General features: G+C 38.2%; 1 protein-coding gene and 1 pseudogene across 2 annotated transcripts; one reads left to right on the top strand and one right to left on the bottom strand.

Annotated features, from left to right (window-relative positions):
• Positions 1-652: 652 nt before the first annotated feature.
• LOC306956428 (butyrophilin subfamily 3 member A3-like) lies at positions 653-12,812 on the bottom strand (the record flags this gene model as incomplete). Its single annotated transcript, XM_079547699.1, has 11 exons — positions 653-1,173; positions 1,707-1,733; positions 3,176-3,196; positions 4,522-4,548; positions 5,028-5,054; positions 5,509-5,535; positions 6,062-6,088; positions 7,475-7,501; positions 8,176-8,274; positions 11,717-11,989; positions 12,752-12,812. 11 exons carry the CDS (start codon positions 12,810-12,812, stop codon positions 653-655), a joined length of 1,137 nt encoding a protein of 378 aa, XP_079403825.1.
• On the top strand, positions 8,431-10,932 carry LOC306956427 (ubiquitin carboxyl-terminal hydrolase 33 pseudogene; annotated as a pseudogene). Its single transcript has 2 exons — positions 8,431-8,466; positions 9,073-10,932. The product of its transcript is annotated as a ubiquitin carboxyl-terminal hydrolase 33 pseudogene (transcript).
• Positions 12,813-21,244: the final 8,432 nt, after the last annotated feature.

The raw sequence follows: 21,244 nt of genomic DNA, 5'->3' as shown, positions 1-21,244 counted from the left end.
ATGCCTTTTATTTCTCAGTTGGACAATTTTTCAAGGCACTGATCACTGTGAGTAGTTGGACCATGTTGTACCTGGGCACGTACCACGTCACTAACTCAGTGTCCTGATTTTCTTTCAGTTATTCAATCAAATTTTATTTAGGGGGGTTTTAAACTGAGCAAAAGTATTAGGACTTAGATAGTTTTTTGTTTTGGTTTGGTTTTTTGATGCTGGCTTAACCACAATTTGAATTGAAGGTGCAAATGATTAAATTAATCATTTAATTCTAGCTGCGTATACGTGAGTTCAAAATGCATTATGCTTCCACATTCAGTCAGTTGAATATAACTGTTGTTTACAAATGACTGAGTTTGTTAGATGAAAACGAATATACAGTAAATAGTACAAATACTAAAATAAATGTGTAGCACTTAGGTTTTTTGTGTTTATTTCTTCTTATTCCAGACAGAATAAAATACAATTGCAATGTCTGATATGTTTCAGTTTTTACAAAATGAGCTCGTACAGCAAGATGACTCCCTCTGAAGTACTTCAGGGACTATTTCTTCCTTAACCATAGTTTTTAAAGATGAAAATACATTCTTTTCTTCTTCTACATTTTTGCATCCTCTCTTATTCACCACACTGTTCATTTATTAATCTCTTTCTCACCCTATGGAAGAGAGTCATAAGTCTGTGGTTTTACAGGTCGTACCCCCAGCCATTCGCCACTCGAGTCTGGACTGAAGAATGGATATTGTTTCCCAGTAATCTCAGAGTAGACAGACCCAAGAGGGCTCATTTCTTCAACATTGTAGAATGAAAGCTCAGCATTTTCCACATCCAGGAGAACACCCACCACACTGCACTGTTTGCAATCACTTACATCCCCCACACCAGTTAGTATGTATTTTCCCTGAGAATACTGTAGACTGAATAAATTATTCTCTGGGAATGAATTCCCTGTGTTGTTCATTATCATATTCCTAATTTTCTCACTCACCACTCCCAGCTCCCATTGCGATTGGTTCCCCACCTCCACTTCCCAGTAATGTTTTTTGCCTGGAAAACCTTCGGTAGCTACCACCATCGCTTTGAGGGCTGTCTCTGTCTCGTTTGAGGACTTTACCCTCCTGTTGTCATTACTAATGCAGAGGTTGGGGTGTCTGCATTTCTGATCCAGAGTGATATTAACTTGAAAAAGAAAAAAATCAAGCAAAAAGTAATTACTTCTGATTTTCAGGAAAATAAACAAAAATGTCAAAGGAATAGAATACAGAAGACAAATAGTAAAATAATCAAATAAATAAGTAAATTGATACACCAGGAATGTATCCGTATTTTCCTGGGACAAAAACTCAATAGGAAAACAACCTACAGTGGGACATGCCTTTTCTCTGGTTTCATTGTGGCTTAATTAAACCATCAGCACTCATATTGACTCGTCAGTTTGTTTTTTGAGTTGAACATAAAGCTGAATCTCTTGAAGCCACATAACATTTAAAAAGGTCTTAAGTGGAACGAACAGAAATGATCCATTTCAACTCATGATTTTGAGAACAGTGTAAATGGGAGATGCCTACAAAAGACTGTGTGCCTGTTTCAGCAAACAGGATTAATATTTTCCCCAAATTATTACATCCTGTGAATTTTTTGTGGCAAGAATGGTAGATATTTGTATGTGCATGGAAGAACATGAGGTTAATGGCAGATGAGTATTGGCTTACCTGCGTTGCTACGAGCTTTCCTGAACTCTGCAAGAAAAAAAAAAAAAAAAAAAAAAAAAAAAAAAAAAAAAAAAGGTTAATTTAAATTACTGTAGTATTAACATACCTGATTTTGGAGCTGTTACAAAGAAGCAAGAATGGCTGAGGTTGGAACCAACCACTGGGTCCATCTGTACAACCCCAGTGCTCAAACAGAGGGGGCTGTCCATACCATAGACTCACAGAATCATAGAATCAGCAAGGTTGGAAAAAACCTCTTAGACCATCCAGCCCAACCATCCACATATCACTAATATTTCTCACTAAACCATGCCCCAACATCTAAATGTTTCTTGAACACCTCCAGGGTTGGTGACTCCCTTTCATCCCTGGGCAGCCCATTCTAGTGCCTGACTGCCCTCTCTTGAATAAGTATTTCCTTGTGTTCAGCCTGAATCTCCCCTGGCACAACCTGAGGCCATTCCCTCTAGTCCTCTTGCTAGTCACATGGGAGAAGGAGCTTCACTACTTCACCACGACCGCCCTTTGGGGAGCTGTAGAGACTGATAAGGTCACCCTTAAGGCTCCCATTCTCCAAACTAAATAATCCCAGTTCCCTCAGCCGCTCCTCATAAGACTTGTGTTCCAGACCACTCTGTCTTCATTGCCCTGCTCTGGACATGCTCCAGGGCCTCAGTGTCTTCCTTGTAGAGAGGGGCCCAAAACTGAACACAATATTCAAGGTACAGCCTCACCAGTGCTGAGTACAGAAGATTGATCACTTCCCTGCTCCTGCTGGAAGAGCTATTTCTGATACAAACCAGGATGCCACTGGCCTTCTTGGCCACGTGAACACATGGCTGGCTCATGTTCAACCAAGTGTTGATCAGTATCCCCAGATCCATTTCCTCTACACAGCCTTCCAGCCATTCCTGCCCCAATCCTGTAGTGCTGCCTGGGGTTGTTGTGGCCAAAGTGCAGGACCTAGCACTTAGACTTGTTGACCTTCATCCCTTTCGCCTCAGCCCAGCAATCACCCTGTCCAGATTCCTCTGGGCCCCTGTAGGGCTTTCCTATCCCCAGGCAGATCGACACATCCAGCCAACTTGGTGTCATCTGCAAACTTACTGAAGGTGCACTCAGTGCCCTCATCCAGGTCACCAGTAAAGATACTGAGCAGGACAGGCCCCAGTACTGACCCCTGGGGAAGACCACTTGTGATTGGTCACCAGGTGGATTTAACTCCATTCACCACCACTCTCTGTGCCTGGCCTTCCAAACCAGTTCTTCACCCAGCAAAGAATGTATTTTTTAAATCCATGTACTGCAGCTTCTCCTGGAGAATACTGTGGGAGACAGATGACTTTTGAACATCTACAAGGAGGGAGACTCCACGACTTTTCTGAATAACCTGTTCCAGTGCTCCATTTTGATTTAAATATTTTGATAATTGAAAATGTGACAAAATTCATTTTCTACTTTCAACTCACTGAGTTCATTCCGGATGTTTTCTGAAAAACAGAGAGAGTTATGTTATAGCTATGTATGGCAAGGTTCTCCTGTAGAATCTCAGCTAATATGAGTATTTCCAATACTACATTATTTGTGACGGCCTCTGACTCAGGAAAGGATGCTAGTGTAACTTCAGAGTGGAGGTTATCTAAATTCAAGCTAGTCACCTGGGCTGTCTGTAGAGTCATAGGATTGTAGAATTGTTTGTGTTGGAGGGGACCCCTAAAGTTCATCTAGTCTAACTCTCCTGCAGTGAACAAGGGCATCTACACCTAGATTAGGTTGTTCAGAGCCTGGTCCAATCTAACCTTGATTGTCTCCAAGGGCGAGACATCCACCTCCTCTCTGGGCAACCTGTACAGTGCTTCACCACCCTTACTGTAACAAAATTCTTCCTTATGTCCAATCTAAATATCCTATCTTTTAATTTGAAGCAGTTTCCCCTTGTTCTGTCAAACAGGCAGGACTCAGTACTCCAGGTGAGGTCTCACAGCACAGAGCAGAGGGGCAGGATCACCCTCCCTCACCCTGCTGGTCATGCTGCTTTCAATGCAGCCCAGGAAACAGTTGGCTTTCTGGGCTGCAAGAGCACACTGCTGGCTCCCATCCAGCTGCCATCCACCACTACTCCCAGGTCTTTCTTGACAGGGCAGTGCTCCATCCTTACCTCCCCAGCTTGTATTGATTGTGGAAGTTGCCTCAACCCAGATGCAAGACCTTGCACCTTGCCCATTGTGAGGAGGAAGAGATGGGTACATCAGAAAATTTACTCTCTGCTGTTTCAACCACCTCACTCTTGAATGTTTTCATCTGTCAGTGTGGAAGCCAAGACTATTGCCTTAGCCTTAGTGTCCCACTTGTAAGGATTTACAGGGGCTGTGGATATGCTTCACACCACCAAACAGAAATTTTATATAGCCAAGAGTCAAACTGCATATAAATGTATGTTTGTGTGTCTCTCTATAAATATTATTCCTCTTTTTAAATATGTCAGTTAGTTAGTAGAAAGAGACATTTTTTCTCAGTTACAGAAAAAAAAAACATTGAAAAAATTGAACCTTTGATGGACTCCGTAAATGATACTCCCTTACTATGGAAATAGATGTACCAGGGACCAAGATTGTGTCTTTTTTTTAGGGAACAACTAAGCCTCAAAGCATGAAAGAGAGAGGGAAGTGCTCAAAGCATGAAGAGAGAGGGAGGAAGACGGACCTCTAGTCTTTTAAAGATCTCAAAATGTTTCACTAGTCAATTCTAAAATAGCATTTCTGATCAAACAAAACTTTAATAATTAAGGACTTTTCAAAGTAAACATTATCCTTACCAATTCTTTTCTTCGCATCCTCATTTTCTACAAAGAAACAAAATTAAAAGCCCATGAAAAGTTAGGAAGACTTTTAGGAAGATAGGTGAATTATACTGCACTCATAGAATTATAGGATATTAGATTTATAGAACACTTTATGTATGGGACTAATTTGTCTGTATGTGTAGAACATCTAAATAGATATATTTATATACAGATAACTATATTTAGTATGATAGATAGATGCTTTTTATATAGAGATACATAGCTATGTATATATACCTATGGGTAAAAAGAGGGATGGTGTTTATACGTGCATGTGTAACCCAAAATTCAAATTATTTTTTTGTTGGATTAGGGAATTTAACCTTTGCTTATGAATGAATGAATGAATGCTTATGAGTTATGAATTCTTAGAGTGTTTTCCAATTCTGTTGTTCAAAATGCATGAAACATCACTATTTTATTAGAATAATGCGATAAAAGTATAAAAAAGTAGAAAAGTAGAAAAAAAATTGATTTACCCTTCTGAAATCTCATCTTTTGCTCTTCTGAAGAGTAAAGAAACAAAGCATAAGTAACAGTGAAATTCATTTCTCAAGACAAAAATTGACAAAATCTGACTGAGAATTTCAGCAGTGAAGAGTGTTTTCATTTTGGGAAATGAGGCCTATTATTAAGCTCAGAATAAAATGTAAGACACACGAGTAGGTCATCAAAATTGATGAGGTAAATTATCTGCTGGAGACAACTATCCCTGTTATTTACTGTAGGAGTCTAAATGATTAGCTTAGATATATAAAATCCATTGGCTAAAACCAGGTGGTATTAATATTAACTGCTATTACTATCTTCAAATAATTGAAAATCTGGAAAAGGAAGACATTTTCACTGTGGACCCACCCTCATGATCTTTTTTTTTTTTTTTTTTTTTAATGAAAAAAAGGGTTCTTTTAACAGTCTTCAAAATCAATATAACAAAGATAAGTCAAAATATGCTCTTACCCAATTTCTGTTTGAGTTTATCTATGTCTGAAAAAGATTTTAATTAAATATTAGAAAACTACTTCTTTTCCCTCTCTGATACAATTTGCATGCCCAGCAAACTTGCTGTCCAGAGTCAAAACAGTACGCTGGCTTTATATTTATACAATGTAGTCCTAGTTGGTAACAAAGCTCCTAGATTTTTCATAAAGAGTTCAGAAAACTATATGTTTTCTTTTACTTTTCCAGGCTCTGGAACTGAAATCTTCTTCTCCTTATAAATTGGAACTAATCATGAACAATGATCCCAAATCAAGAATGTATTAAATTATATTAATTCACTGATAGAGCAATTTGCAAGCTCAAATACTGACCAAAAATACTTCTCAAGCCAGATGCTCTTAGGAATTTATCTTTACATGGAAAATATAAAAGGGAACTTGATGACTTTTTAAATTTTATTATGCAAAAACAGCACAGCTACAAATATCTCCTGAGCTCAACCTTCAGCTATTCCTAAAGAATTATATATTTATAGAGAGAAATCACTAGGAAAAAACACTGTCAGACTTACCTTGCCGAATTTGCTCTCGTGCTTTTTCTGTGAATAGAAATCAATACGCTTAGATCCTAAAAAAAAATTCTCCAAACACTCAGCATTCAGTTATAAAGACTACACAGGAGTGATTAAACCGCAACGACTTCTTTGGATATTTGTACGAGTGTATTTGCATTACATTTATATACATATGTACATAAGCTATTAGTTGGTTTTACTAGGGAGTAGACTTAAAAATAAATTATTTTTTTCATAGTCTCAGTTTTAACAATTGCAGTACAGTCACTGACAGAAACAATTTTTTTTTTCCCAAGTTAAACTTGCCTCATGCAGCGTTTGAAACAAAAGCACAACCAATTTGACATCAAGCCTTGTTTTCTCTGCTCATGAACTCCAGAGGTCCTTTCAGTCTCTATGATTCTTTGAAAAGCAATGAAAAACTTTCCAGCAATGATACAAATTTCAATAAAACTTTCTGAGGGCTAACTCCCAATTTTACATATCCAAAACATTCATGCTTGTATGCAAATTTCTGTATAGTTTCTGGATAGCAGTTCAGTTCCTCAAGTATAGCAGAGAAAACAATTCTTTTATTTAGACTTATCATTAGACTTATCATTAGCAGACACTGAATTTATTCTGTATCTCTTCTGTAAGTCTGAACATTAAAACTACTCAGAAATTGATGAAAGTATTCATCCAAACCATCAGGTTCTTAAAACAAAAAAACATTAAAAAAAAATGACCCAAAACAAGAGAAAACAGAAAGAACAACAATAAAACAAATTGCTCAGCATTGTGAATGTTTGGATTGTTTAGAATTAACGACCACCTTTAGGCCAAGAACCTTAATCTAGCTTTACTGTTCCTGTAGTCATTACATAGTAAAGATTTCCCCCACTACAACTCAGAAGGATAAGTTTGGTTCCTGCTCTGAACTGCAATCAGATATCCATCACTGTTGCTGAGAAAGATTCAACTGTCTGAACTAAGTCATATAATTTTCTCTTTTCTTTTGACTGACTTTTCTATTGCAAACACTTTATGAGTGTCCAATTTTCACATGCAATGCATTTCTTCACTGAAGATATTCTACTGCTTTAAAGAGCCTGGACATGACAGCTAGGGAAATGGTCAAAAAATCATTTTTCTGGGACTGGAAAACTTCTAGATACATGGTTGGTTACAGTAAGAAAGTCTGCCAAGGTTATGCATGCAGGGTGATCAGCAACAAAAAGAAATTAACTGCTTCTTTCCACACTGACAGATAGTACATAGATTGGCCAAACCTAAATTCCAGTCTTTAGAAAGCTTTCATTAAACAGCTTTAGAAATACAACTAGTTAACTCAATTGTTTATACCACTGGCTAACTGTGTTTATACTGCTGTCTCTATTGATGATGAAAAGTGGTATCAGTATTACTTACCTGCACGAGTGATTTCCTTATTGGTATCTGAAAGAGAAAAAAGGGGTGGAGAGGGAGAAAGAAAATGTTATCCAGCTTTCTTCCCTGTTTACTTGTAGGGTTTCACATGAAACCTTGGATATTCTATCGTGGTCATGTGTATTGTTTGGTAAAGAAAAGTTATTTCCAAAATATCTTGGTTTATATATACTTTCCATTAAAATTACAAGAAATCACTCACAATGCAATGAATAAAATTAGTGATGCTAAAAGAAAAGCATCAGCCAGTGTACTTCATTGGCAACTGATTTTTGTTGCTAAAATGTCTTAGGAACTGTTATATAAAGCAATAAAATAGCTTGCAAACAAATGGAACCAGTGGATATCTTTGGGTATGGTGACATATTTCAAGTATTTGAAAGAATTTTACTATTTCAGTAATGAGATTAATTTGAAATAATTATTTCACTACAGTAATGCATTGATTTATCTTCTAAGACATGATTTTATAGGTTTGTACTCTAAGATGTCAGAGTAGTTTACAGTTGCTTAAAAAAGGAAATAGAATGTAAGAAATGTAGAAATGTAGAAATACTTTGAAGAGTCAAGGCTGAAAAATCACAGGTTTGATTTTCCATTACCCTGCACACTCCCCAGATAATTATGAATAAGATGGCAAAGTTTTCAACCAGACTGCATGTGGCATTATGAGTGGAACTTACTTCTGATTTTATAAAATGCAGCGAGGACCAGGAATATGCTCAGGAGCAGGATCACAACAAAAGCCGCCAGCCAAGGGGAGGTGGAAGGAAAGAAGACATCTGCAAATTATTCAGGGGATCAGATATCATTTTTCTTGCAGAATCAACTGTTGATGTACTCTCAGTTCATTGCTGATGTCTGGTTTCAATAGTTTAATGGCCATTTTCAATGAGGCAAACCATCAGCATAAGCCTGGAAACAACCTTGAGAGTATCATGATCCAGAACAAGATAAGATCTTGGCTCTACTTGGTGAAATCTCAAAGTTGTATTGTCTGGCTCTTATAAAAGCTTTTAACAAGGCTAAATATATAGCTGAGTTGGTAACTGCTTGTGCTAAAAGTGTTGTATGTGTACTACACTGCATATGCGTTGTATGTCTGTAGCAATATGTTGTAATCACATTTAATTTTACTGGGAAGGCCAGAATAAAATAATAAATATTAATAAATAATACTGCTGCTGCTAGTAGTAATAGTAATATGATTAATAATAAGGTTAGCCGTGTTCCAATTAAAAAATCATCTCTGTCAACAACAGCTGATTTACCATTACTTTAGATACCGCACTCTGAATCACTTTTGGAGAAGTCTGTTGAACTCCTTTGGATGATAAAAAACAAACAAACAAACAAACAAAACTTTTTTATGTGTCTGAAATGAAACAAAATGAATTTGGATCAAAGTTTTGCATTCATAGACACACGTAGGAGCAGTTCACCAGGACTTTCATATCGCTGAGATATTTTGCTGTGTCATCAGAGGTTTGTCTAACCCACAACATCAAGTGTTATAGCAATAGAAAAAGAAGTGGAAGAATCACAGAATCACAGAATCACAGAATTGTAGGGGTTGGAAGGGACCTCCAGAGATCATCGAGTCCAACCCCCAACCTGTCTTGGAGGATCCTGCAGAGACAGCCATGTTAATTCAGGATGATGAGAACAACTCGATCACATCCAAAGACTGGCAGAAAGAAAAAATATCAAGCAACAAACTTAACAGAGAAAATTCTATGGAAGATTTGGAAAAAGATACGAACAGTACAGAAGCAAATGAATTTTTAAATAATCAAGGAACTGTCAAAGTACAGATACACAGCAGATTATCAGAGTACATCAATGATGTCCATATGAATGATGTATCTGGAGCCCAAACCCTGTCATCAAATGAAGGGATGAACACACGCCTCTCAAGCAGCCCTCCAAAATCATGCACATCATGTTCTTCATCGACACCAATCCACAAAAAAGTCTCAACTGTATCATCACCAAAGAGGAAGAAGTGCAAGAAGTACAGGAGTGTTATTTCTGATATATTTGATGGGACTATAATAAGTTCGGTACAGTGCTTGACTTGTGATCGGTTGTCTGTAACCTTGGAGACTTTTCAGGATCTGTCCTTGCCAATTCCAGGTAAGGAAGATCTTGCTAAACTCCATTCTGCAAGTCATCAGACATCTCTAGTCAAAACAGGGTCGTGTGGAGAAGCGTATGCCCCCCAGGGCTGGATAGCTTTTTTTATGGAATATTTCAAAAGTTTCAGGTTTGTTGTCTCATGTGTTCCTAGCTGGTTTTGGGGTCCAGTTGTAACCTTACAAGATTGTCTTGCTGCCTTTTTCGCCAGAGATGAGCTGAAGGGTGATAACATGTACAGCTGTGGAAGGTGTAAAAAGTTAAGAAATGGAGTGAAATTCTGCAAAGTGCAAAAATTTCCTGAGATACTGTGCATTCATCTCAAAAGAGTTAGGCATGAACTTATGTTTTCCACAAAAATTGGAACCCATATGTCCTTTCCATTGGAAGGCCTTGATCTTCAACCTTTCCTTGCGAAGGACAGTCCAGCTCAGATAGTGACTTATGATCTCCTATCTGTCATCTGCCATCATGGAACTGCCAGCAGTGGACATTATATAGCTTATTGTCGAAACAATTTAAATAATTTGTGGTATGAATTTGATGACCAAAGTGTCACAGAGGTTTCAGAATCCACAGTGCAAAATGCAGAAGCCTATGTGCTCTTCTACAGGAAGAGTAATGAAGAAGCTCAGCGAGAGAGACGGAGAATATCAAGTCTACTGAATATGATGGAACCAAGTCTTCTGCAATTCTATATTTCAAGACAGTGGTTAAATAAATTCAAGACTTTTGCAGAGCCAGGACCAATTTCAAATAATGACTTCCTTTGTATGCATGGAGGCGTTCCTCCCCACAAAGCTAGCTTCATAGAAGACCTGGTTGTAATGCTTCCTCAAAATATATGGGACAATCTGTATAGCAGGTATGGAGGAGGACCAGCTGTTAACCATCTGTATGTTTGTCATACTTGCCAAATAGAGTCTGAAAGACTTGAAAAAAGAAGGAAAAATGAGTTGGAGATGTTTATTCGGCTTTGTAGGGCATTCCAAGAAGAAGAATCTTCATCAACTTTTTACTGCATCAGTATGCAGTGGTTCAGAGAATGGGAAGGATTTGTAAAAGGCAAAGACAGTGATCCCCCCGGTCCTATTGATAATGCTAAAATTGCAATAACAAAATGTGGAAATGCTGTGCTAAAACAAGGTGCAGATTCTGGACAGATATCTGAAGAAACATGGAATTTTCTTCAGTCAATCTATGGTGGAGGCCCAGAGATTATACACAAACCACCTGCTCCTACAGTAGAACCTGATATCTTGCAAACAGAAGAGAAGATTGAATTAGAAACTCACTGTCTGTAGCTACTGAGGAAAAGACGAATTTGTAAGGAATCCAGCTTCCTTACAAAATGCCCAAAATACATTCCTAAAAGTTTTATTCTCTTGTGTATTGGAGGCACATCTCACTGGGCATTCATTAACTACCGAAGTGTAAGTTGAAATATACATTGCAATTTGTTTAAATGAAGACTGTTTCTGTTTTGGAAAGTGTGTAGTTTGTTCTTGAAGTGTTTGATCAGTGGAAAACACTGTCATTTCTGGAGTTTTCAGTGTAAGTCAAAAACCTGTTATATCCTTAGGCTTGAAAAATGGGAGCAAAGTTCTAGAGATGTTATATAACCCTCCTGATTGGGCTTCTGATGCCTACGAACTTCTGCCTTCTTAATTGTAAAGTCTTGACAATGCTAGGTATAAGGAGAGTATATTCTAAATGGATTGTAAACATTGATAAAGAAAATGAAAGGGAAAGAGAGAGAGGTGTGACAGTAGTTTTCCCCATCCCTGAAAATGAGAATAGGCACCATCTGATAACAGCAGTTGATTTTCCCCATGCAACATCACATCCATGGAAGGATATTTTTGTGCTTTGTTTGTTTGTTCCTGTTTTAGTTTGTCACACAAGGAAGCTAATGGCTGTTCAGAGGAAAGCAAAAACAAAAAATAACAGCAGCAAAAAACTGAACCAACCAACAAATAAAAAAATTATGGAAGAAAACTGTTTACTCTGTACCACTACAAATATGTGTTCCTGGGGCAATTTGGTCTGCATACATTAGCTCACTACAAGCTGGAAGCTCATACTCACCTGCAATGGCAACTGAAGATTCTGTTGATGTTTTCAGTTGTTTATCTATAATTTTGCAGGACGCAGAGTTTCCAGATCCTGCTTTGAGAATGATGGAGCTGCTGACAGTGGCAGTGCTGGTGTCAGCAGAAAGAGGAGTTCCTGTGATGTTGTCTCCTCTACTGTTTGTCCACAACAGTTGAGCTTCAGAAAACAACCTTTCAGATAAACATTTGAGTCGAATGCCACCATCCTCATAATCATCCACAACAAGCAATGGATCATGGCCAACACCTATAGAGGAAATTGATAAGCAGGTAATTTTAAAGGGGAGTCTTCGAGAAGTTTTGCATTTATGAAGTCCGAGCAGCAGTTTGACCATTGAAGCTGCAGCCCTTATCATACAACTTTAGCAAGTATTGCCACAGCTCTGGTCAGCCAGATTGTAGAGGACAAGTCTGAGAATTAAACAACATGAATGAGCTTGAAATAGAAGTTATTAAAAGCTATCTCTTTTTTAAATGACCAGAATCAAGTACTCATGCACAACTGCCACAGTAACAGTTAAGATAGGGTTAGTATTAGAGTTATGATTTAGGGTTTAGAATTACTGTTTAGGATGGAGTTCAACTTAGGGTTTAGGGTTAGAGTTAGGTTCAACTATCCAGGTTAGTTGAGTATATTCATCTCATCAAATTTTAGCTGTTCAAAATATATGCATTTCACTGAGGCAATCATTTTGTAGAGAAAATGCACTTCCTACAGATTGATTAATTCCTTTGGAAGAGTACTATAGGATAAATTAATTATGTTATGCCTGTCTCCTATCAACTACACAGTCAGATAGAACTGAGCACTCAGATGCTCAGTTTTAATACCCACAGTTGAGCACACTAAATCCCAGAACATGCATCTGTATTGCCTGAAATTCAAATAAATAATCTAAAACTGGGCCTTCTGGAGAGGAAAGGAGTTATGGGTGTCATCCTATGTATTCATAGTCTCATAAAAGAATTCAGCACAGAGGGAAATTAATCCATTACAGAGCAAAATTACCTGCAGTGGGCTGGAGTCTAGATGCCAGCACCGAGATGAAGATGGCTGCTGTCAGCTCCATACCTGTATGACAGGGAAAAGTCAATGTCTAAAGGAAAAATAAAGGATGTGGGGGCCTACACAGCTGAGAGATTTGGGATGGCCCTTTGGATCTGATGGCAAAGATGATACTGATTTAAAGCAGAACATAAAATCTGTCGTATTTAGAAATATAAAGCTATGGTATGAACACTGAATTCTCCTAAATCTTTATTTCTTGAACCAGGAATATATATTGTTTCAAGACAATGAAATTACAAACACAGCAACTTTTCTTGTTTTGGGAATCCAACCCTAGCCATGGAATTCCATAAATATCCCTAACAAAGGATAACCTAAAAGTATATTAAATAAAGACATGCTGCTATTGGCATTTTCTTCAACTTCTCTTTGGATCCATTTTGGATAAAATGGAACCTCTCCTTAGTTCTAGCCAATCCAAACTCCCCTGAGGATTTTTTAGAGATTCCCCTGGTCATAATAACTAAGACCAACACTTTTTCAGTATGCCATAAGGTCACTTTTATAGCAGAAGAATTCCATATAACCAGAGGTAACTCTTTTTCTTCACTAACTATAAAGGGAGACAGAAAAGCCAAACAAGCTTAGAAGCCTAACATTTAGCTATCTCATGATATATGGCATGAGTCCTACTTTTTGAAGAGAAATTTAAGTCCATTAATAAAGCCATCAAGAATGTGAAAGTTTGACACATTTTTGACTGCTTTTATTAAATTAGTCTTTTCATTGCTTTGGATGTTCACACACTGTTTAAAGGTCTTTCTCTGTTGTCAAGGTAACTAGAGATATTTTTTTTCACTCTTCTTTTTTTTGTATCATATCTACTATGTATATTTTTTGTATCATATCTATCTCTCATATTTATCACTCTAATAGAAACACAAGAGGTGAAATGCATGGGAAGAAATAGGAAAAGAAACAGTGCAATACATTGGAGGGAGTGTGTGGGGAGGGAAGAAAAGTAAAAAAAAAAAAAAAGCATACAGCAAAAAAGCAATGAAAATAAACAACAGGGATTAAAGTGCCTACCAAGTCATCCTTCATGACTATCCTTGCTGTGGCATTGACACTGAAAGGACAATAGAGAAAACTCTGGAGTACACCAGCTACAAGCAGGGACAAAGAGAAGGATGAACATCAGAAATGAAAGTAATGCCTCACAGCAAAGAAAGATGACAAAATGGAGGAGAGGATTAAGGGATCTGTTCCTATTTCATGCCGTCAGTCGCATCTGAGTCTTACCAAAGGGACTGTACAACCACATCTCACTTGATGAGTGTGGATTTCCCTTTGCTAAACTTGATTTTGAGTCCAGAGCTAACTCAGAAAGAAAGTATGTCTTCAAGACAGATAGTCTAGAAGATATGGTTGAGGTTTTTACTGTGCCTAACAAACAACAGTTCACCATATAAAACTACACACAAAACATTGCTCAGCAGTTCCCAGGTATAATCCCAAGAGATTTTTCATGGTAACATCTGAAATATCTGCCAATCAAGTCAATACAATACAACTGCAGGAGACAGGAGAATTATTCAGAGCTCTTATCTACACAAGCATCTAAATAAGCTACTAATTGTGTCAAAGAGAAATACAGACCTGCATTTCAATAGTACTGCTTTAGATTTCCACAAATGCAGCTGCACCTTACTGAAATCCACAAGCAGGCTCTTAAATCTGTCGGCAGTGCTCAGAGGGATTCTGACACCTTTGGACTTTGGACTGATCAGTTTTCTTGATCATAAAAAGGAAGCTTTTATTTCCAAAGGTTACCTATCAACCTTTGCAATGCAGCAAAAGGAAGGTGGGAATAAAAATAATAGGTGTGGCAGGGAATTTACACTTTTTGTAGTCAGTCAATACCTCTATGGAAGGTAAAAAGAAGTATAAAGTAGAAACTTCAGATAAAAAGGGTTCCTAAAATGTTGAGGAAAATTAACTCCAAGGAATAGAGTTAACCAATGAATTTCTTATGGATACAACAGGATATTGCTGGCTGTTGGCTTTCCAGGATGCAAGTGCACACTGCTGGCTTATGTCCCTCTGTTTGCCCATCAGAACCCGGAAGTCCTTCTCTGCACCACTGCTCTCTATGAGTTTTTCTACCAGTCTTCACTCATATCTGGGATTTCCCCTATCCAAGTGCAACATAAAATCATAGAATCTTTAGAGTCGGAAGAGATCTTTAAAAGTCATCTAGTCTGACTCCCCTGCAATGAATAGGGACATGCACAGCTAAATCAGGTTGCCCGGGGCTTGGTACAGGCCTTGAAAGTCTCCAGGGATGGAGCATCAACAACATCTCTAGGCAACTTGTTCCTGTGCCTCACCACTCCCACTGCAAAAACATCCTGCACTTGGTCCTGTTAACCTTATTATTTTATTTTGTGCCCACTTTTCAAGCTTGTTCTGGTCCCTCTGGATGCTGTCCCTTCCTTTTAATGTATCAGCTGCCCCATTTAAATTGGTGTCATTGGCGAACTTGTTGAGGGAGCCTTACATCCCACTGTATAGGTCACTGATAAAGACTATGAAGAGCACTGTTCCCAGGGTGAACCCCTACATGAACCTAGAGTTGTTGACCACAACGATTTGGCTGCAACCATCCAATGTATTCCTTATCCACTGAATAGTCCACCCTTCAAATCCATCTCTTTCTTATTTAGAGATAAGAATGCGATGTGGCAAAGAAAACACTTATTTCTTTGAGTACCTGAGATGACCCTATCTGATCCTGTTCTATTCTCAAGAGCCTAAGGTAGCAGAGAGATACCTCAGTCAAACCTCAGTAAGAGAGCCTGCTGCTTGAAAAGAAAGCACTGATGGGCTTTTGGGTAAATGTGCATTTCTTTAAAGGGAATGTAGGTGGGGTGAATACAAAACAAATTCAATAGCAGAAGTAGTGTGAAAGTGTTTCAAACAGAGGAACACACTAAGATATATTAGTACTTTAGGACTTTAAGCTAACTGTGGAAAAATCACAGATCATATGTTTGAAATAAGAATTACATGAAACAATTGAAGTAACTTCTACAAGTGTTTTGTTGTTTTTTTTTTTTCTTCTGTTTTTCTTTTAAATGAGCTTTTTGTTAAACAGGTAACTTCCTCAAGTGGAAGAGAAAATCAAATATTTAGATGATACTATTTGCCTACATATATTATCTCTATATTATCTATTACAAAAGAGCAGCTGTTGAATAAGATGGCACCCGAACTTAGAAGAAAGATGTCAGTCATCAAAACCTGACTGAAAAAGCCATTCAACAAATGTTTACAACTGAAAAGACAAATGAACTGCATAGCCCTAAAAAGAAACAGAAGAAAGTTGTAATAATTGATGCAGAATTTACACAAGACCTAAGAACTGGCTCTTTGTTACCTCTTGGCAACGTAGCGTTGATGCCTTGTCTCAGACACAAACCAGATGGTCTCACCAAAATGTAGTTGTTAACAAACGTGTGACTATGTCCTGTGCCTTTCATCACCTTCCCAAACTTATGTTTGTAGAGTTCATACTTCACTCAGGCACATTGTCTAAGGGATATAGTCTCCACAATGACTGATGTCAAACACAAATGTGCATGAATTAGAACATGATGTTTTAACACGAAGGTTCAAGCATCATATTCTACTAATAACACATCTTTCTCTGTACAAAGTATTTTAAATTTATATCTAAAGTAATTTTTTGCAACTGTAGTGTAGAACTTTAACTTCTTCATGCGCTCCATTACTGCCTCGTATTGCAGAAAAGAGAAGTAAAAGCAAACAAGTGAAAAGTGTTGAGATGTGAATTGTTGATGGGGAGGCTGAACACGTCCTTGTGTGTGTTCACAACAAGGCACAACAGGCAAGGTGAGGACTTGGTGATGTATGTCATGAACTCCATAACTCGCTTTCAAACATATTCCTTGAAAGTTGTTAAAGAAACTACAATTATTTCAGGATGATTTGATCCTATATTACACTCTGCACCATTCTTGGGCTTAAAAAAAAATGATGATTTCAGTTACTTTACTATATAAACAGCTATGAACACAACCTTTGCAAGATTTCTGTGAACTCTTATTAAATTTAATTGCCTTCTTCATCAAAGGCAAACAAGGGGAACACACCTACATGGAGCCAGGAATTCACTGGTGGTTTGGTAGAGATTTTAGTGGTTCATTGAGAATACAAATTTTGACATAATCACAATAATATAAACAGTTACAGCCATGGTTATCCAATTGCTACAAGAAAAAATAAAACTTAGAAGTGATATACAAAGAATTCCTAGAGTCTGTCTTTTTTCTCTGGGGTTATGTCAGCTTTTCATATCTCTCAGGGTCTCACATTTAGAACTACAGTCATCCCTCAACCTCAAAGAAAATACAGTGTTAATTGGTTTTCTTATGCTTTTCCCATTTGTTTACAGCTTAGCTATTTGAATTCCACCAGGTGGAAGTCATATGAGCACTAGAAAATCCTTGCCATACTTATAACTTGTATACTTGTAGCCTGCATGGGTGCATTATTGCAGAAGCTGCAACTGTTTACTAGTTTGTACCTCCTGGACCTACAAGGGTACGGTGTACAGACATCACAGCTGGATAAATCAAATAAAACAATCTACAAAACATTAAATTGTTGGTTGATTCAGTGGCTTTAATGTGCAAAATGGAGAAAACACCAACAAGATGGGGCAGGATGCCTGCCTGAGTTGAACTTTGAGTAAATCCTCTGACCCCCAAGGGAGAACAGAGCATCTGGCACTGGATGAAACAAGGGAAGAGTAAGACATCAGTATCTACACTGCTGCTGGTATCTGTAAGGACACCAGAAGGTAATATGGTTCTGCAAAAAGTTTGGATTATTTATTTCTTCATCCATTTTTACCTGCTGAAGTTGAGTTGGACTCATCCAGACTCCACATTTTCCCTCCAAGCTTTCAAGCTTTTCAGATTGTTCTAGAGGAGCCGCACAGAGGTTTTTCTTCTAAGGTAGCACAAAATGAACATGATCATAGCAAAGGAAAATCCGTTCTTCACTGTGATGGAAAGACACACACACTGCACTTCCCTCTTTTTTTTTTTTTTATGTGCACACAGAAATAGTTCAAGTTTTGCAGCCCTGGTTATGTGCTCTGTATGTGTGTTTATGTAAGTCTCTATGTATTAATATATACACAGTATGTATGTGTATACACACGCAGACACATCCTTGATGTCAGATCCTGTGCATGAAATCATCTGCATGCACTTGCCCTCCATGGAAGAGGAAAATGAAGGAAAGGATGAATTTAGGAAAGAATTAATTTAGGAAAAACATGAGCGACATTCCACAGATAAAAGTACAAGAAAAAAAGAGGTGGGATCTGCCAGAATGAAACTGCTTAAACTCACAAGATCTCAGTAACAGAGTTTCTGAGGAGCTAAGAAACAAATATCACTGGGAATTCCAGAAGAGGTGGCTGCTGGGGCTTGGCTTATGCTGCCTGTCTCATGATGAGGCCACCCTGACCTTTCCCTGAAATGCATTTTGTTTGCATTAATTCAGCCTCTTTGTGGCTTTTGCTGATTTAATGCACAGCTTTAGGGTCAGGCTTCATCATACCCACTCGCTGGCTTATATGAGTGCCAGAGGACTCTGCAAGAACCTCAGCAATGAGATTGGAAACATCTGCAAAGACAAGCTGATATGCAACATATCCATAGGAACTATGCTTACCCTGCAATAACATTTGTATAGTGTGTACATCCTATATCTCCAGTATAGTTTTCTTCTCTGAAATCATGCTGTAGCAAACCACAAAATGAGTGATTTCTGTTTCAGCAGCAGTGCTAAAGAATGCAGCCCTAAAGTTTAGGGTTCCCTGAGTTGCCTGTAGGGTTTTGAGTAGGGATAAGGTTTGGACTGACTGTTGTTCAAGATAAAAATGTTGAGAAAAAGCTGAGGATCCCCATGGAGCTAAGAGTTGCAGCTAAAATGAGAAGCAGGAGGACAAGTTTCTGAATGCTTATATCACTGAGCAGTGCAAGAAGTAGCCATGTATGGGGGAAAAGTCACATGTACAGATCCATGAAAGAAAAGGCTTCATATGGAATATCTCAGGCAATAAAAAATGGGTGTAATATCACCATAAGGTCAAGTGTCTAGTTTTTTATAAGAAAAGGATGTTCTCTCCTTTTAGTATGATGAAAAGTACAAAAAAGAGAGACATGGTTGGAAAAGACTCCTTCCATCATAAAGTTACACAAAAAAACAGTGTGACTCTACCCTACCAAATATAAATATGAGCTGGTATGACTATGTGCCAGTAGAATACTCACTTCATTTCCCAACCAAGAAAGGAAACTCTTCAAATACAATGAATTTCTTCATACATGATATGCACTGCCAGATCCTGAGGCAAGGGTGAATAGAAAAGTTTAGGAAGACATTTGCAGATGAGACATTAGCACCTCTGCTGGTCCAGCTTAAAGCAAACTAAACCAGATGATGGGTTTTAGTGAAGCAAGATCAGTTGTATGTTGTACCATGGCGATTTAGAAGTTCAGTCTAGTCTTTGCACAAAGAAAAATGCTGTGTTACAGGACAGGAACTGTCGGTGGGTGTGACGTGGCCTCTCTGTTTTCCTAAAAATAACTGAACGCTGCATAGCTTGAATTACCCTTCCATGGATAGGAACAACTTCCACAACAGGTTACTCAAAGCCCCCATCTAACCTGGCCAAAACCTTCACATATAGATTTTTATAGACATTTTAACAACTCCACAGAAATACTTTGGGGGAATCAAAGGAATGGAAAGACCTTTGCAGATCTTGGCTTAGGGATGGTTCTGGGATTTGTGTTTCTCCAAGCCTCTGCAGAGCCCATAGCAAAACCTAGCTCTTTACTTGTGCCAAAATACAGCTTGTTCAAAAATCACAGCCTTATTTCCTAGGACATCCAGGCTGAGACACCTTGGCAAGGCTCCAGGTTTGGCCAGATACTACCATTACCTGCTCCATCCCTGGAGACATTCAAGGTCAGGCTGGATGGGGTCCTGAGCAGCCTGATTCAGCTATAGATGTCCCTGTTCATTGCAGGTGAGTTGCACTAGATGACCTGAAAAGGTACCTTCCCACTCAAATGATTCTACATGGTATACTCACCAAGGAATAGTTGTTCTCTGAGCAGTGAGCACTGCTTTCCACACTGGTTGAATTTGCCCATCCACACTGAGATCTCGAGCCATGCTCTGTTCTAATGCACTACAATCAGGTATCTTTGCTCATATCACACACTTCGAATGTTTGCATATCTTGATTAAATACTTGCACTCAAGCCATGTGTGTCTCATACTACGCCTAGCATGATGCTCCTTTCCTTCCCAATCTGTTAATCATACAAATGTAGCTCAGTGCTGCAGCACTTTGTTGCAACAGATTATGTCATACATCCTGAGACGAGCTTAGGAAAGGGTGCAACAAACTCCACTCCTCCAAATAAACCAATCAGGGTATTTCCAAAGGCAGAGGGAGATACAGAAGCAAGGGCATGCAGAACTGCTCCACTGCTTGGCCAATGGCCAACTGGTTTCAGTAAAGACAGAGAAGATATATAGGGTTATATTAAAGGTCAAAATGAATAGGACTGAAGGGTAAACAAAGGAACTACAAAGCCAATTGAAGTAAATAGTAAACAGAAGGCCCAGAACACAAGCTGAAAGAACAATAGCTGCTTGAAAAAGACATCTTGATCGAAAATGTGAAATAATAGTGTAGAGTAGGGATGAATTGGCATCTCTGACAAAAAATTTGGGCATGAGGACTTAGTGGCTCTCTTCAGAGTCAGGCAAGGTATTGCTGATATTTCACCTAGAGCAGAAAAGTTTGTCCATTGTTATTTTGATATCTTGTGGGATCTTCCATCTGGGTTCATGATTTCTTTGCTATGGTCCCTTTCCATTGTGTTCTAGGTCTTACCATTGAGACAAACCATGAAATAGACCAAAACTGAATACAGAAAACCTTTGCATCATGCAGGTATTTGGGAGGTTAAATTAATTGGTCTTTATTAACCAATTGGTTAATTGATCTTTTTCATTTTTCCCCTATCTGCATATGGGAGTTTGGAGAATTACTAACTGGAAGAGGAAATACATATGCACATAAAACTGTCAAGAGGTGGACCTTACTAAACCACAAGCAATAAAGAATACTGAAGAGATGAACTGGCTACTTAAAGGAGGGCTTGGAACGGAGTGGGGCAAGGAGTACATAATCAATAAGATTAGACTGAAAGACATGGGTTTATTTCTTCTGAAGAAGAGGAAGCAAAGGATGATGAAATAATGTCATAGAATCACTTGAAAGTCAGCAATAAAGATCCAAAAGCTTCTTTGTCCTGTTCAAGCAGAATCCCCTAGACCAGATGTGTCAAAGACATGTTAAGTCAGATTTTGGTT

The sequence above is a fragment of the Tetrao urogallus genome, assembly GCF_951394365.1.
Source record: "Tetrao urogallus genome assembly, chromosome: 30".
In the NCBI taxonomy this organism is placed as follows: Eukaryota; Metazoa; Chordata; class Aves; order Galliformes; family Phasianidae; genus Tetrao; species Tetrao urogallus.
This window is presented reverse-complemented; position numbering and strand designations above follow the sequence as displayed.